An 18953-nucleotide genomic window follows, 5' to 3' on the forward strand; every position below is an offset into this window, starting at 1 on the left:
AGTGTGAGCGCACAGCCTAATTTGGAATTCCTTAACACTCAAAATAACCTCAGCGCTCTCTTCCTAAACTGGGCCCAAGAAGGAAGCAGATGATGCACTCAAAATGAAGAATGTGTGCAGTTCGGGAAAGGGATGATTCACAAGGGTGAGGGGAGGGTTTATGGAAAGCCACAGATGAGGGCCACGCATCAGGGCTGGTCACCGCAGGATGTCCAGGCCACCCTGGACCAGGAAACAAAGGCTGAGGGAATGGTTATCAGAACTGGAGAGAAAGCTACGTGGAGTGGCCCCCTCACCTGAGCTGAGACTGTGGCTAAATGCTTAACAAGCGGCTCTCAGAAGGAAAATTAAAAACTCTGATTTGCAGCACTGCCGATTTCTCTGGTGCAAATATTTCCACCACAACTGATTTCCAGCTACCCATGTGACATCGCTGAATGGGGAGGTGGAAAGAGACGTGTCCCTTTGGCTCTCACAAGCCAGGCTCCGGCACACTGGACAAGCAGCCCTCCCTGAGCCAGCATGGAAGGAGCCTGGGGAGTGAATACTCTGGCTCCACTCTCCTCCCTTCCTTCAATCACTGCTACGCCTCTCACAAGCCGAACCCAGGTAAGGTACAGTAAAGATACTACTGAGGTATGGATACTATTGAGCCATGCCTGCAATCAGCAACGGGGTCCAAAGCAGGTGGGGGAAGGTAGAGAGGGGGGCGATGCGCCAGCCATCAGGAGACAGTGGGCACAGCTCATAGCAGCTGTTTGGGTCTCTTCGATTTCAATTACAGATAAAGTGTTCATGGTCACTGTGATGGCACAAGGAAGACGGGGCTCAGGGTAACTGGAGGCTAGCACACTGGGGATATTCATTTCTGTTTGGAAAGAGAGGGGTTACAAAGCCCCTGAAAGGGCTGCAGCTTCAAAATTCAGTTTGTTCCTTTGCCAACGAAGTCATCTGCTCACACTAGCCGGGGGTCTCCAGCGGAGTACCTTGGCAGGCGTTGGTGTTGCAAACATAGACAGAGGAGACCCCAGCGCTGAGAAGCGCACAGACTGGGTGGGGGTGAGGGGCAAAATCGTGCCCTTCCACCTTTCTGACCAAATCAATGGCTCCCTATCACCCAAGAATAATCTCTGCCTTCCCTCCCGTGGCCTGCAACACAAGTCTGGCCCCACCTACCTCTCCAGCTTCACCTCCTGCTCCTTCCCTCCACTCACTGTGCAAGTCACCTTAGGTTTATCGCTTTTGCTGGGACACATCAACCTCATTCCCACCTCAGGGCCTTTGTCCTTGCCGTGCGCTCCCCCATGGATGCTGTCTCCCTGAGCTCCTGGCATGCCTGGCTGCTCGGCATTGGGGTCTCAGCTCGATGTTGACTTCTCAGGGAGGCCTCTCCTGCCTGTCCCTTGTCTTCCAGGGAATAAGCTCCACCCGGTGAGAAGGTTGTCTAGGAGCTGAGCTCTGGGCATTCATGAAGCAGCCGAGGTCTTGCCGAGTGGGCCTGCCATGCGTTCTCTTCCATGTCAGGTCGAGGTAGCCTCACAGGACCTCCAACAGGGGTGGCGGGTACCAGCTCCCACTCTTGCGCCCTTGTGGGCGCATCTTATAGACGAGTAAGCTGAGCATTAGCAGTGCGAGGCTCAAGGGTAGGATGTACAGGATTTGTTTATTTGACTTCCCTGTGATGTACTGATCTAATGGTAAAATATAAGCTCCAAGACACCAGGGATATTTTTTTGTTCTATCTTTAGCCCATAGCAGGTGCTAGTCAGTACTCAATAAATCTCTGATGGATGGACGGATTGATGAATGAAGAATGAGTTCTTCACTTCCAGCCACACAGTGGAACCTGGTTACCACCTAGACCATGAAAGACGTGGAGGGAAAGCCCCGAGGCACGAGAAGAGGAAGAAGTCACCTGGCCAGCGGGAGCCGTTCCACGCACCACTCAGGGAATGGGAGTGGGGGACCTGCCTCTAATCTGACTTTCCTAAAATGGGACTACACTTCCACATCGTTGAAGGTATTCTAGCAGGAAATGAGCAGCCGGGCTGTGGTGATGGGGATTGGAGGTGGGACTGGACAAGTGTGAGCAAGGCCTAGACTTCAGATATTCCTTTGAAATGTGTTCATCTGAGGAAAAGAGAATTTTTGATCAGGTTTCCCACAAATGGAATGAGGTCCCCAAGGTTTATGGGCTTTTCCTCATGCATAGGGTGCCATTTCTATTTCTCTTCATCTGAGGGACTCTTAGTTGGTGTGTCTCAAAGCCAGCTCCTTGGTGGAACCATCGATGTCCCCCACAGAGCTCATCTCTCCATCCTTGGGGCCCTTTGTTTATTTTGTAAATGCAGCCAGCACCGTGCACGTCACCCACCAGGGGGTGCTTTCTATACCTGTGTTCCTGCTGAATTCCCAATCCCTCGAGGGTAGAGTTCCTGCCTCCTTCTGCAGCTCTGTCCCCAACACAGAGCCTTGCACAAAGCAAATACCCAGTAGGTGTCTGCTGACTGACTGCTTGATGGAGCCCCAGAACTGATGAGCAAACGGGTACATGAAGAAGGAATAAAAGCATCAGTCAGGTAGCTAATGGAAACTGCTCGGAACATGGCAGGGGGAAGCACATGAATGAAAGAATGAGTACAAAAAAGAATAAATAAGTAAGTGCGTGGGTTCTCTAAAGTCATGAATCCCTGCCGGGCTTTAGAGCAAATCTCTGGCTTCTCCTTCACTTACCATTTACCCAGCAACAGATACAAAAGCACTTGTGGCTGGTAGCAGATTGCATGACTTACCCTTTCTCCATCTAAGAGCAAATGAGCCCGGAAGATGACGGCGTCATTTATGGGGACCTCTTCGTTCCTGTATAAGATCTGAAAGACCCGGCTGTGCACGGCGTTCTCATGGGTGCAGGCTGAGTGCAGGTTGCTGCTGTCTGCAAAACAAGAACCAGTAGGTGCCCATGAACTCCAGGCCTGCCCTGTCCCTGCAGCCTCCTCTGCTGTCAGTCCAGCTCAAGGAAGGTCATGGCCCCCAAATGCACTGTGGTGTCCAAAGATTAAAACCACAGAAGAATGGCATCCCGTCCTATAAAGACTGCTGTTGAGGGAACGGGGCTGGCATCTTGGAAGAAACTTATGGATCCCTTACACACCACACGATCTGATCTTGTCATGTAGTGCTCCTCAGCTAGAAATTGGTGTCTGCTAAATTGCTCACCTGCTCACATGTCCCCTCCTCTGTGAGTCCTTCCATAATCCTCCTCTCCTGAAATCAGGAGGGAAGAGAACAGGGAAATAAGGATAGAAACTTATTTTCCTTCTCCAAGGACTTCCTAGTGCCCATAGAATCTCTCTCCCGAAAATGTCATTCACATAACATGTATGATGCGGAAAACACTCTGTCTTGAGTTTTTGGTTAAATGGATTCTAATGGCATTAGACATCAAGTTTTCTAAGGAACTTGTTCGACTTAGTATCTTCCAAAGCATTCTATATACACCCTAATCCCTAAATTTTGTCTGTAAGTCGAGTTCAACTTCAGGAAGACACATCTATCTGATGATGACGAGAGCCTTGACTGCATCCGCTGACCAGAGTTATGGAAAGCAAACAGGTGGATTTCTCAGAACCACTTAACACATGAACTGCACCCTAAGGAAAATATAAAAACATTCTCAAATAAATAAGGCTAATATTTCTCTAATATAAGGCAATGATTACCTATTCATAAAATGACCGGCCATGTGGTACTTTACACCTTCCAACATGCTTTCATGTACGCTTCTTTTCCTTAATCCTTCTGGGAAACTGCTAAGGAAGATTTTACTACAGATGAAGAGAGCGTGGCTCAAAGGAAAAGAGGCAGGAGTCTTGGTATTTGTTATGTGATGAGGCATCGTGTGGCTTCATCATCACATCTATCTATTTAACAACCAAGAAGTCTCAGGTGATTGACTAAAATGCACCCATCTCCTAGCAAAATGTAGGTCCCCTATAAATCACTACAGAAAGAATGAAATAGCATGTTTGCAAAGAAAGCCCAGAAAATAACAGGAAAAAAATCAGCGCAACCAGCAAAGAAAAACAGCTCAAGTGCAGTGTGCATTGTCCTCAGATGGCTTGAAGAATCCCAGGGAAACAGGAAGAAAGGGTCACTCTCAGCCCCCAGTGCAGAGTGACGTGCAAGCCAACACTTGCCTTGCAGCTTCCGCAGAGGGAAGAAAAACATGTAAAATCCCAGGTCATTACCAAGGCTGCTCAGATGTGCCTGCTCTAATTTGCACTTCGTCATGAAGGAAACAGAATTGCCAGGCTAATGCAGGCCTATTTAGACCCTCTGGATTCAAAGTGATGTGGCTTTTAAATAGAAGTGATCCTTGTGTGCAAATGCCTCTCTGTTTTTATTTGCTGCACCAGCCCTCTCTCTATCACTGTCAAGGCCTAGTTGATCTATCAGCCAGCCCGACACCATGGCAGAGGATGGATGGGGTAAAGACTCTGAAGGTCAGAGCAGCACTGAGCCGTCTAGTACCAGGAGGGACAACCAGCACAACAGTTCAATCACCAGCCTTTTTGGGCAAGTGACATCACCCCTTGTAACCAAAGCTTTCCACATGAAAAATGGGCATATCCACCCTGACCTCCTGGGATCCGTATAGACATAAGGAGCATAAAATAAATCAAGATCCTAAGACCAGGCACATACTGGGTGTGCAATATGCAGTAGGATGACTCTAATTATGCTTAGAAAAAAGTTTGAGCATTTTCTGTTGAATACAGTTCCACTGGCCACATTTTTTTAAAGATTTTTTTAAAATTTATTTTAGAGAGAGAGAGAGCATGCATGTGAGCAGGGGGAGGGTCAGAGAAAGAGAGACAATCTCGAGCAGACTCCCCACTGACCACGGAGACTGACCTGCGGTTCGATCTCATGACCCCAAGATCATGACCTGAGCTAACATCAAGAGTTGGGTGTTTAACCGACTTAGCCACCCAGGCACTGCCCACTGGCCACATTTCTACGGCAGATTAAACTCCTTTGACTTTGAGAAGATTGACAAACCAGACCATAGGACTCAATGATATTTACAGATCACCAAATCCCAAAGTGCCCCCATTAGGCCCAGGATGAGGCATTTCTTATGCCCTATGGGACTTCCTGTGTCATTTTCTTATCACTATTAAGTAGGGCATAAAACAGGAGTCTTCTTACAAGGGAAGGCTCACTGATCACGGCCACCGTCTGGGACTGTAGGCATCACTGAGACAGTGCCTGTCTCCTTCGTTCCCACTGGGGTTCTTTCCTCGACAACGACAACGCACACTCTGATACCCTGCCCATTATCTTGGCTCCCTCTTCCTGACATTCTGCAGGAAATGTGACTTTCCTCTCCTTGGCAAGGCCTCTTCCTGGAATTTCTGGTACTGGCTCTCCGGCTCATTTTATGGAGCCCTCCTTGGCAAAGAGAAAGCACTTACTCCAGCTCACCCTCCTTGTATGCACCAGGCACTGGGCACCCAGCGTTGGGGAATGTGCATGCTCTCTCCACCCTTAAAGACCTTGGGGATATTCGGGATGCTGCCCTTACTTAGCTGCGGGCTGAAGAGCCACATCTCTTTAGAATGCTTTTACTTGTCTGGTAACCGGATTTCTACTCAAGTGGTCCAAGGAGAAGGTGTAGACTAGAGTCTCCCCAAATATGTCTGCTTCCGTGTGTGCCAGGGTTGTACCACGCATAAGTATCTGAAAGGACAGCTGGAACTTTAAGGGCAAACGAGGTAGTGGAAAGAAGGGAGGAGAAGAAAGAAGAAGGAATAGAAAAGAAAAGGAGAGGCAAGGAGCAGGGGAAAGAGAACAGCGCAGAGGCAGAGGGACTCCTCCATGGCTCCCACCAATCAAGGAGTGAGTTCCAAACAGCTTAATCTGGAATTTCAGGCCAGAAGGCAAGGGTAAAAAAAACTTTTAGGTTCTGCTGAGTTCCCTCCCCCTACCCCCCCCCCCACCCACAAATGAGTGATATCAACAATCTGCATATCTACATTATCTCTAAATGTCTACAACCTGGAGGATGACCTTCCCTCCGCTAGGAGCCTTCACCAGCCCCAGGGGCCTCTGTGACCGTAGATCACAGAATGTAGGTGCTGTTCATCTGACATGGACCCTCTGCCCCAGAGTGCAAGCCTGCAACACACTCATGGGCATTTATTTGTGGAATGAATCCCACTCCAATTCCAAGAACATGGCAATGGCTCTGCCTGCACATAGGAGCTCCCCGGAGGATCAGGTTTGTACTCAACAGTCAAAACTCTGGGAGACTCCTTCCAGCCCTTCAGGCCTGGAGACAGCTGGGTGAGATGTGGAGTGTTGGCCAAAGATGCTGAGAAGCTGTCACTGAATTTCTTCAAATGGAGCCCATATTCCAATGTGAGAATCCTCCAACATGTCGGAGCTCATAGAAGTGGAAAAGCCAAGTTAGATTAAGAGCAACTCAAGGTCAGGACCTTGGCTTTCCTATAATTTAACACAGGACTTCCTTTCTTGCTCTCTCGCTCTCTCTCTCTCTCTCTCGCTCTCTTGCTCAGTCTCTAATAAATAAAATCTTTTAGAAAGGGGTGGTAGGGCACCTGGGTGGCTCAGTAGGTTAAGCATCTACCTTCGGTTCAGGTCATGATCCCAGGGTGCACTGTTTCTCTAGAGAGTGACCAGAGTGACTTACCATTTCACTTAAGTGTTTTCTGGCTGGTAGGACCAGGGAACACTCATTGTCAAGCTTAGAGAAGTATGACATGGCCCTCTGTGATTCCACCAAAGCTGCTAGTTTCCTTGGAAACCCTTGTCGCAAGAGTACAAGTAAAACAATCCACACAGGGGAAGTATAACCCCTGGGAGCACACAGCCAAGGCATTGATGAGTCTCTCTGGAGTTTGGAAGTGGGCAGACCCACTCGACTGGGACAGACTTTCCCCAACCAAAGAGGTGTTAACATATTGAATGGCTAAGGCACCACCCTTTCCTGGAAATAATGGTAGCTTGAGGAAAGCTGGACTCGAGGATGATGACCCTGGATGTTCACAATGGCCCAAGGATTCATGAGTAGAAGGGTTGGCTTGGTCCCATTACGAGCTGGAAAGTTCTGTGGATCCATCTAACTTGTCACAAAGGTTGTGCTCTGAATAGCAATGGCTGAACACGTGAATGTCACCTAAAAAGTGATCATCGGAAGTCCTGAGGCAGGGACCCCGAGCCCTATGCAGACACCTGGACCACCAAGGAGCTCACCATTGAGGCTACAAGCTTCTTGGCACTCTAAAGAACCCCCTTCAACAGAACACCCGTATCCCATGAGAAGCCCCAGTAGCAAGAGATTGATCAGACCCAGTTCCTTCCTAGCCTGGCTCTCAGAACAGGATCCCACTTCATCGTGTAAGCCTGGAACTCCTCAGCCAATGTGAGATGGGAGAAGCATTTCTGCTAACAGAACATTCAGATACAAAAGCACTTCTGTGAAATGTCTGAAGAGATGTGAATGCACTTGTACCTTCAATTTTTGAAGCACATCATATTGGTGACAATAAAAGGCTATATTTTAGTTGTCATTTGTGTTGCCATTTGAAAAAATACAAACATTTTCCTTGCTTTCTACTTAAAATATGGGATGCCCATGGAATATTAATATGTTGCTTTAATGAACAAGGATATGAGTTTCTGCCTTACCCATAATCTCAGATTAATATGTTTTCATGTTTTTTGCTATAAAACATGTTCACGTATTCATTGAATTCTTATTAATCATCTGCTATGTGTCAGGTCCTATGCAAGACAGTGGAATTCAGAAATGGACAATCTGAGTTCCTTTTGGGGTGTATCCATCTTGCACATCTGTCCATGGAGCAGGGAATGGGTAATCCCTTTGTTGTTCATTTCCACAGACATCTTGTCTGAATGCATTTCGCATCTCTCCAGATACACTGCATTATTTGCAACATCTTATATGGCCTATTCAACCAATTTGAACTGAGGTGGTGAGTTAGGTACAACCAACTGGGTTTGAGAACAGACGTTGTTATTTATTAACTACATGGTTTGGAAACATCACTTCTCTGTAAGGTATAATAAATACCAAAATTGTTCACCCATTGTGGATTGCTCCATAGACGCTGGCCTGGGATTGGTTTGAGTTCTAGCTACGTTATATCCCTTATCTCACTTGACCTTAGATATGAGAGTCTTCATTTTACTCACAAGGAAGCTCAGGTCACAGCAGTTTAGTTACATCCTCAGCACCAAATATAGTAGATGGTACATCGGGGACTCCAAATCTTGTGCTTTTGTTGCATTCTTTTGTCCTAAGTTTGCTTATTCACTCATGTGTTATTTAACTAAACAACCACACAGGCAATATGGTGTACATAACACCAGTCGCTGGTGATGGTACAACAATGACAAGGAATGTTCTCCAACATTTACTCCAACATTTCCAACTTCGTTCTCTCCTCGCTGGACTCCCTACCCTACCACTTCCGTTTTGCAGAAGAGGTGATGTCCTAGAATGATGGAACATTGGGCTGTGCATACTATAGTTACTCGGATATTCATGGAATCCACCCATGATGTCATTACTAACGAGTGCAGGGTGAAGGGGGCGGTGCTCAGAAGTTTCTGAATGCCAGCAATAGTTCCAACACCCGAGATATTGGACTCCTAGCCTCCTCCGCATGAAGAATCAAGTTACGCAGCAGATACCATGGCCTGGCAGAAATTCATGTTTATAGAAACTAAACCAAAGAACGCAGAAAAAAAACACCATTTAACCTACTGAAAATGAACAAGGGCTGCCGCTGCAATTCAGCAGTGAGCCTTCTCCCATCTACACTGAGCAGGCTTAATTACTTAATTATAACCATGGCGACCTACCTATTAGAGGGAGCCCGGTAAGGACAGCACTTGATAATACTCTGCTAGCCAATAACATGCACGGCTATGTAATCTCAAATGTAAAAGGCCAGCATGCCGCCTCTAATAGACTCCAGTGACCCACCGGGCTTCCTGCAGTTCTGTCCTAACCACCCAGCCAACTCAGGCCCTTCCATGTGCATGTCAATGGCAGAGTCCAGTACACAGCCTCCCGCTTTTGCAAGAACAAGAAATGGATCTGAGTGAAACACCACGCGTTTGCCCGGGGCTCTGGCATTTGTCTACTGTGTTCCTGTGAACAAGGAACTTACCCGGGTGTGAGCCTCAGTTTCCTCCCCTGTGAACTGGGGATGAGAGAGAACTCCCGTTCTAGGGCTGGAGGTGTTGAACAAGATGACTTGTGGGAGCACCCGGCACATGGGGGTAACATGTCACAGGTGCGGCTCCGTGGACAGCAGTGTGTCGCCGATGTGACTGTAAAAAGGACCCACAACAGAATTCCACCAGCTACAAGTGAAACTCTCGGGGGAAGTGCAACGGAAATCCTCAAGTGCCCCTCAGCTCTGGGGAGAGAGCAGCCTTGGACCAGAGCAGCGGGTATTGCTTGCAAGGATGGAGGAGCATGGAGAATCTCCCTGCTTTCTAGTTGGGAGGTTTGGGGTGAATTTTAACTCCCCCAGCCTCAATGTTCGGAGGAAAAATAACAATAATTATGGGTCTTTATTGCTTGGCCATCTCGCTTCCCCCTCGATCCCATGGGATGCTTCCTCCTGCACCTCCCGCCTCTCTGCACTGTAGACCCCCATCAGGATCTTGGACCCACGTCTTTTCTCCTTTATGGGCTCTTCTCTCTCCCCAGGGGACCCTAGCCACTTCCAACATTTTATATCCCACTCTCTCCCGCGTGGGTGCACACCATCCCTCTGCCCTGTGCCATTATTGCTTTGATGTCCGTTACACACCCTAAACTTACATGCCCAAGACAGAACCTCTACTCTTGTTTCCAAAACGTGCTTCTCTCCCAGTCTCTTACCCACAGTAGGACAATGCTTCTCCCTCACCCCCTTAGCCAATCATCTGCGAATCCTGCACATTCACATTCAAAACGTGGTTCTGATTAATCTAATCCTTTCTATGTCATTTTAGGATTTTCTCTCAATATTGAGCATGCTTCTACTATTACCATGCTTGAGTCTGTTAATGTAAAATATAAACCGGGCATCATCACCCCTCGCGGCACTCAGAATAAAATCTAAATTCACTGGTCCTAAATGATCAGTGTGGACGCTGCAGTCAAGGTGAGGGCCGAGCACAGCCGGTGCTTCGTGCCGTGTCCCGGCCGGGCAAATATTTATAGAATGCACGGCTGCCAAAAGCTCCAAGTGAGCCAATCCCTGAGAATTTGGCAGCGGCATTTAATAAACATTTGTGGAAGTGAGCTGAACCTCAGCTCGAACAGCTAGCTCCCGAGGCTGGCTCTGTTTCCTGCTGTGTCCTCATGATGGCCTGGCACCCACACCGATCCACGCCCCCCTGCAAACAGCAGGCGCTAAGTACGCCTGAAAGGCACAACGTGGGGTTTTCTGAGAAGGGTATAAGGCCCCGTCTTCTCATCCTGAAACCCGTTCTGTTAGTAAGTCATTAGGAGACAGCAAATGGGTGACAAAGAGCCCTCTTTATGTGATTCAGACTTTTCTGAGCCATCTGCCTTGGCCATATGCTTCCCAAGGAGAACGAAGAAGAGCCACAATTGCAGCTAATCCAATATTTGTGGGAGCGGCAGCGACCACGCCCAGGCCCAGTCATGGTCCCCAGTATGTTGCAAGGAGCACAGAGCCATTCCCCAGCCCACGGTGACCTCGGCCTTCACGAGAAGCCACAGGACGTGGGAGGCAGCTGTGCCTTGCTACCACAACAGCAGCCCCCCGCCCCCCAGAGTCAGTGCTGAGTAGCTGAGAGCAGGTGGTCACTCCGCCTTCTCCTTCCACAGAGATGGAAGGTCCCTCAGAGGGAGGGCCAGCCCCACTGCCCCGGGCTGAGCCAGGACTGACCAGTCCAGAAAGATTAGCAGCCCCAGCCCCCTCCTGCCTCCAAGGGCTGTCCCCAACCCTGCCCTTCCCCAAGCCATGAATGAGCTTTTCAGTCTTTTCAGTCACAGGACATTCTCCCCTGGACCCTGTCCTCCTCTGCCTCACTTTTCCCCTACTGGATTCCTCCATCCTGCTCAGTAGGGCATGCGCCTGGGCCGTACCTGTAGCTGGGAGCGGGGGCAGGATATTCTGAGTAAGGTTAGCACAGGGGCCCACCAATCAGAACCCATGCTAGCAAGAGTGATGAGCGGGATCCTGCAGGCCATCTGCTGGGCCAGGCATACCTCCTTGATTTATGGGTTGTAGGGAATGGGAGGATCTGGGGGAGGGGCCAGGCCAACGAGCCAATGGGTGGGGTGGTTGGAAAGTTTAGGGCAGAGGCTACTAAGACAACTGCACACCAGAAGCACTGACCGAGTACCAACCCCAGTTCAAATGAACAAGGCACCGTTACAGCACGTGCGGGTCAGCCCAGCCCTCCTTGCTGAGACCTGCTCCTGCAGCCAGGGCTTGTGTTCTCAGCCTACATCCTTCATCCCTCACTTCCTCCCTCTAAACCCCGGGGCGGCCCAGAGGGGCCTGAGCTGGTCCTCCGGGACACGGATGCTCCTGCACATTCCCCTTCCCTCCAACAGCTCCCTCTCCCGCCGTGGGACATCTGTGCCAAATGCCACAGAAGCACAGTCTGTCCGTGTGTGAACTTGGGGATTACTCCAGGGCCAGCACTCCCCTCTCCAACTCAGACCTCCTCCATCTCTTGAGGCCCTCAGGCTCTCCTGCTGGCCTGCCTGCCGTAGTCCCAGATCAACCAGTGACCTGGATCCCGATGGGTCACCCCGACTCAGACCTGGCCCCAGCCAAGCCCGGTAATTGACCTTTAACTCCACATGCAGCAAGCGCAGGACAGAAGAGTTGCTACCACATGCCCTGACCAAGTTCTGGGATCCTTCTCCATCTGCACTTCTGCACTTGCCCCCACCAGCACCCACCCACAATCGGACCAGTGTCGGGCATAGCTGGACTGTATAGAACAGCCACCCCCTTATTTGGCACCAACGCTTCAGGGAATAGGAGCCGAGGGCCTGATGCAGGAGCTGATCCCTTTCCATCTTTCCGACCTATTTCAGACGCTCTTGTCGTGAGCAAGCTTTCTCTGACTGCCGCAGCTTAGAGTGGATGTTCTCACCTCTGGATCCCATACGTTTACTCTTCAACACCTCTTACCGCTTAGCATTCAGAAGATGCTACCCTTCTATCCACTGCTCCCCCCAACACACACACACACACACACACACACACACACACACACACACACACCGCTCATCACACATATGGAAAATGCAGGGCCTGTGCAGGACTTAGACTCAAGACAGCCCCCATTCTTAACAAAGACCATCATCATTGTGTTTCCTTGAATAAAGGTTATGATTTCCTCCGTGGAATCACCTGTTAACTCTTGTACTTCGAACCTATCATAGATGATCAATACAGTTTGTTTGGTCAATTATATAGATATGTCAAGAAAGTGAGAGGAACATCCGAGAGCTTCTTTAGGCTGCTGGGACGTGGTGGGGGGCACTGAAGAGCTTGGTTTAGAGTCTACATCTTTCCTTAGTACAAGGTCATGATGTTCTTTGAATCCCTTTGCTTTCCGTGAAATGGAAGTATAATCTCTAATTACAGAGTGGTCATGAATATCCAGCAGGCAATGGAAATGAGTATCTATGGTTCACTATAAATGAACATTCTTGTTCAGTGTTCTAATCACTTTCTTAATTACGTGTTTTAGTCAGGCGGTATTAGCTCATAGTGACTTTCACCATGCCAAATACAAGTTCTTCCTGATTAGACCTGTTTACTGATAATTTTCCGAGGTCCTAAGTGGGTAATTTACATAAAATCTATATATCTGTAGATACTTGTATGTATATAAATACATAAAGATTTTATTTTTGTACTGAGAGTGTGTGAGCAGGGTGAGGAGCAGAGGGAAAGGGAGGTGGAGAATCTCTAGCAGACTCTGTGCTGAGTGAGGACCCTGACACAGGGCTCCACCTCACAAACTCGAGATCATGATCTGAGCCCAAATCAAGACTTGGACGCTTAACCGACTGAGCCACCCAGGCGCCCCTAGAAATATTTTTTGAATATTCTTTATCCTCAGACTTTTTCCCCACTTAGCTTTCTGCTTTCCATCCATGAAGGCCCTACTTATTTTGTCCCTTTTTTGGAAGTTCTTCCCTCGGAGCCCCAGCAGGGATAATCGCCCCTCCTCTGTCCCTGCAATATTTTGCACTAGCTTAAGGACACCTATTGTGCAGAGGTATAGCTCTTGGTGTTTTCTGTAACTAGACTGAAGGTCCCTCTAAGCCTGCAGAGTACATCGCTCACCACTGGGCTCTTGGCATCTATCAAGGAGCTTGGCATAAATGGCAGACGATTAATATCCCTTAATGAACGGAAAGCCTCATCTTCATCTCAAAATCCTGCCTGTGTCTCAATGACCTTTCAAAAGTCACCTCTTCATGGAGATGTTCCCATTTACTGTAGTTACAAGCAGCCCAGGCTCCAAAATCTGATGTGTATTCAAGTTCAGACTCTCCATTCGCTTATAAATTACATACCCTCTTGAGCCTAATGTTCTTCACATGTAAACTAATCATGAGGCCCTCTTCTTCCAAAGGGTCATTGTGATAGATAAGACAATGACTGGTGTAGTTATTGTTACTAAAAACACACATCTACCCCCACTTTGTCCTTCTGTCCTTACACCAGTGTTGTGCCCCATATGGTCCACCTTCTATTTATTCATCTTGGAATCACTTTATCCCCACCCACATACTGGTCGGCTTCTCCACCCTCTACAAGCTATGTGAAGGCATAGACAATAGGCCGGTCATTTGGGTCTTCCCAGTGACGTAGGTGAGTATTTGAATAAACTAAATGCTCAATAGGAGTCTAGCAAAATAAGGGTACGGTTAGCCTGGGGACCGTGATTACCCCCAAAGGAAGGCTGAGTCCTCACTAGGGAAAGTAGCTTTTCCCTTTTCATCTCTGAGCCGCTATCCTAAGTCTGAGAATCCACACATTCTGATAGCTGGGGGCTGATAGCTAAAAGACCATCACATAGTTCTATAAACTCACTTCACACATAGAAACCAGGAGGCTTAGGGAGATGGAGAATCCAGCTCAAGGGCAGAGCAAGCAGTGAAACCCAGAATCCAGCATCCGAGGCCAGGGCCCTTCCTCCTGCCCCTCCCCGCCCTGCCCTGACACTCGCTGGGGCACTGAAGGTCTCTTGCCAAGGATCGCTCAATGCCTTTGCGTCTGAGCAAATTCTATAACCAACATCTGAAAGTCACAGCGGCACCTGCCTGGGTGTCAGCCAACGCTTAGCCAGTTGGCTCCAAAATCAGTGCATGCCTGGGTCTATGTCCTCAGAATCAAGTACTGCAGCTTTAGATTCAATCACCAGATGGCCTGCTAAGTCACGCTCATTTGTCTTCAGTCTCCACCTTGGCGCAGAGGCAATCCTGCAAGCCGGCTGTTTTTGCACCATGGCCGCTATCCACTGGCCAGCGTAAGTTGTTGGGGGTCCAGGGACAGGGGTCAGCTGGACATCCTGGGCAGTCAGCCCCACCCAAGGCCGGGCCACCATACACACGGTTCCACACTCCTCGGGGCCACCCAGCGTCTTGGCATTGCAGGTCTACACGTCTGGGTGAGTTTCTTGGGGCTCAGTCGTGCTGTGTGGCTCATCTCAGCAGCCACGGCATCTGGCATAGGGCCAGAGAAAAAGTAAACTTTTCACGACCGTTTCAGTTATTTTCTCTTCTTAATTTACATCTTCAGCTTCTTCTCAACTAGTTCCTTCCCAATGGTTTTTAAATGCAGTCAACTTTCTCTCATTAGAAATAAAATACATACAGAAGTCAAAACTCCAAGCCCCTCCGGCCACTACCCTATCTCCCTCCTTGCTGGAGCAACGAGCTCAGCCAACAGACGTCTACTGGTGGCCTCTCTTCTTCATTACCCAGCTCACTCTTCAAACCTCCCTCCTCCCCACAAAAAACGAAACAAAATAAAAACAAAAACCTGGTTTCTGGCCCCTGGTTCCTTGACCACCACCAAGGGAGCACTCTACACACTGCTCAGATTTTAAGGACAGTGTGAGCTCACGTCAGGCTCAATCCCCAGCAGGATCCTGCCATGTCGGTCTACTCCTCATCCCTGAAATACGCTCTTCCCTGGGCCTCTGGGAATAAAGCTCCACTAGTTTTATTCTTGACTCTGGTAGCCCTTCTCTGTCTCCACGGCAGAGTCACCTCTCTGAAAGTCAGGGATGCCTACACCCCTCCCCTCCAGGGCTTCCTGCCTCCCTTCCTGTGGTTTATTTTACTCCAAAACATAATACCATTGGAGGCTTATTGATGGCCTTTCCCTCCAACCAGAATGGAAGCCCTAGGAGAGCAGTAAGTTTGCCTGTTTGCATTCTGAGTCCGGTACATAAAATGGAATATAACACATGGCCACTCAAAGAAATTTATGTCCCTAACCCAGACTTTTCCTCTAAGTTCAAGATCTGCACGTTTAGTTAATTACCTGAAGCCTTCTGCTTGGATTTTTGAAGGCACCACACCTTTAACCTGTTTAAAAATAACTTTTCCAGGCCACCTGGCTGGCTCGGTTGGTGGAGCATGAGACTCTTGATCTTGGGTTTGTGAGTTTGAGCCCCACACATGGGAGTGTAGAGATTACTTAAAAATAAAATCTTTAAGGGGCGCCTGGGTGGCCCAGGTGGTTAAGCATCTGCCTTCAGCTCAGGTCATGATCCCAGCGTCCTGGGATCAAGCCCCACATCAGGCTCCTGGCTCAGCAAGGAGCCTGCTTCTCCCTCTCCCCTTCCTCATGCTATCTCTCGCGCGCTCTGTATCTCAAATGAATAAATAAAATCTTTAAAAATAAATAAATAAAATCTTTTTTAAAAAAATAACTTTTCTATATTGCCACTAGAACAAAAAAGAAAAAAAAAAGCTAAAAAGCTGGTTTCCCTTCCAAGACGCCTTATTTTACTAAATGGTTCTATGTTCCGGTCTCTCATGTAAGTCAGAAATCTGAGCGCCATCCTTGACGTATTTGCCTCCACTTCCCAAATGTAACCCTGCAGCAAACGCTCCCGCTTTGCTCCATCTCAGCCACCAATGGATTTGTGCACACTCTCCCCATCCCTCGCCTGGACCACGGAGGGACTTCATTCTACTCCACTTGCCCCTCATGCGGACTGACTCCCCATCAAGTCTCCAGAGAAGAATGTTTCCAATATGCAAATAGGACCAAGCTGTTGCCCTGATCAAAAGCCTTCAGAATCTTCCCATACCTTTTAGGGTAAAGAGAAACAATTCCCCATGGAGTCCTCAAAGCCCTTCTGCCCTCCCCACCTCTCTCGCTCTCTGTCCTTATCTCACCCCTGGCTCCCCTGCTCACTGCCCTGCAGCCACACTGGCCAGCCAGTCCCTCCTTGTCACCACATCAGCTGCGCCCATGCTGTTCCCTCCACCCGCAGTGGGGCTTCTCTTCCCTGAGGACCCAGCTGACTTCTGCTCACCCTCCTGCCCTCAGTTCAAGCATCTCTTTCCCCAGGAAGTGCTCTCTAATCTCCGTCACGGGGTCAAATCCTTGATTACAGGCTCTCATTACACAATGCACATCTCTGAGGGTCGTGATATTAGGGGGAATAAAAATGGCGACCTCCCCTGTTAGACTGTGTCCTCGATGCCAGCTAGGTTCTTTCTGCTCAAAAAGACCTAAAGCCTCCTGAGCAGGTTCAGTAGCTGCTTGATAGGTATTTGTTGAATGTGGAATTAAAAAAAAATGTGTATTATTAGTTTTGACAAAAGTATAAAGGTAGTAACTCACTGACCTTTTTAATTAAAAAAAATCATTTCCTTCTCACCTGACCATTACAATAAATTACAAAAAGACAGAGAAGTCTGGTTATCCACTTGAGGAAACAAAATTAATAACCCAACCACAGCAATGATTCAGAAACACCCCACTCCTTGACTCTACTCATTAATAAACTCTCTGAGATCCTGTTTCCTCCTCTGAAAATAGGGACAGAGGTATTTTCCTCCAAAGATTGTTGGGAGGATTTATAATATTTACAAAAGACCAAGCACAATGCCTGGTAGGTTCAGTTGCACAATCAACAGAAATTTATTAGTGTCATTGGTACCGATCCGTAAAAATGTGGGTCAGCCAATCGGTACGTATTTCAGAAAACTGAGGTGAAGTACATTTACTTCAAGGAAGATAAAGAAAAACATTCATTTTCAGGAGTCATGACTTTTACTGAGCTTTAAACTTTAACAATATCGACCTGAACTGCTCTAAACCAAAGCAATCAATACTGGGGAGTGTTTGCCCAGGTGAAGGTCTCAGACAGAGGTGAGAGGAAGGGCTCTTTCCCTGAGTTCTGGGAGTGATGTGAGAGTCTTGTCATTCTCTCTCATCCCTCCACCCACCCATCCATCCACCAACTCAGCACAAAGCCCTGAGTGAGGGAGACGTGTCCCTTCCATTCTGGTTGGAGGGAAAGACCATCAATAAGCCTCCAATGGTACTGTGTTTTGGAGTAAAATAAACCACAGGAAGGGAGGCAGGAAGCCCTGGAGGGGAGGGGTGTAGGCATCCCTGACTTTCAGAGAGGTGACTCTGCCGTGGAGACAGAGAAGGGCTACCAGAGTCAAGAATAAAACTAGTGGAGCTTTATTCCCAGAGGCCCAGGGAAGAGCGTATTTCAGGGATGAGGAGTAGACCGACATGGCAGGATACTGCTGGGGATTGAGCCTGATGTGAGCCATGGCAGCAAAGGAGAGAGACTTTCTGTCCTCCTGGGACTTAGGCTATACTAAGGGGAAAACGCCCCCAAAACTTAAGTAATCCTTTAGTTATAATGTCCTAAATGCTGCAAAAACCAAGACTGAAGGAAATATGGCACACTTAATTTGTAGTGGGGGAGCTCATAGTCTAAAGATGAAAACAATCATTTTTCTTAACAGCAACAAGATACTTTAATGAAAGCTCTTCATACACTTGACATTATGAATCTTTTTGATTATAACATTCAAGTATCACATATGAAACAAAGGACATCATTTTTACATCATTAATTGTTTAAAATGATTTAAATTTACATGATGTTGATCAGTGGAACAGAATAGAGAGCCCAGAAATGGACCCTCAACTCTATGGTCAACTCATCTTCGACAAAGCAGGAAAGAATGTCCAATGGAAAAAAGACAGTCTCTTCAACAAACGGTGTTGGGAAAATTGGACAGCCACATGCAGAAGAATGAAACTGGACCATTTCCTTATACCACACACAAAAAGAGACTCCAAATGGTTGAAAGACCTAAACGTGAGACAGGAGTCCATCAAAATCCTAAAGGAGAACACAGGCAGCAACCTCTTCGACCTCAGCTGCAGAAACTTCTTCTTAGAAACCTCACCAAACGCAAAGGAAGCCAGGGCAAAAATGAACTATTGGGTTTTCACCAAGATAAAAAGCTTTTGCACAGCAAAAGAAACAGTCCACAAAACCAAAAGACAACTGACAGAATGGGAGAAAATATTTGCAAATGACACATCAGATAAAGAGCTAGTATCCAAAATCTATAAAGAACTTATCAAACTCAACACCCAAAGAACAAATAATCCAATCAAGAAATGGGCAGAAGACATGAACAGACATTTTTCCAAAGAAGACATCCAAATGGCCAACAGACACATGAAAAGTGCTCAACATCGCTCGGCATCAGGGAAATCCAAATCAAAACCTCCATGAGATACCACCTCACACCCGTCAGAACGGCTAGAATTAACAAGTCAGGAAACGACAGATGTTGGCGGGGATGTGGAGAAAGGGGAACCCTCCTACACTGTTGGTGG

At 47.9% G+C, this 18953-nt stretch overlaps 1 protein-coding gene across 3 annotated transcripts in view; it reads right to left on the reverse strand.

Annotated features, from left to right (window-relative positions):
- FAM135B (family with sequence similarity 135 member B) overlaps positions 1-18953 on the reverse strand; it is a 272184-nt gene that overhangs the window by 91743 nt on the left and 161488 nt on the right. For all 3 annotated transcript variants that reach the window (XR_003521467.2, XM_027602323.2, XM_027602407.2), the window contains one exon: positions 2793-2932. Coding sequence is in view for 2 of the 3 variants with exons in the window: in XM_027602323.2 (XP_027458124.1) it covers positions 2793-2932 (140 nt within the window). In the remaining variant the exon portion in view is untranslated. The remainder of the gene's footprint in view (positions 1-2792; positions 2933-18953) is intronic.

The sequence above is a fragment of the Zalophus californianus genome, chromosome 4, assembly GCF_009762305.2.
Source record: "Zalophus californianus isolate mZalCal1 chromosome 4, mZalCal1.pri.v2, whole genome shotgun sequence".
NCBI lineage: Eukaryota > Metazoa > Chordata > Mammalia > Carnivora > Otariidae > Zalophus > Zalophus californianus.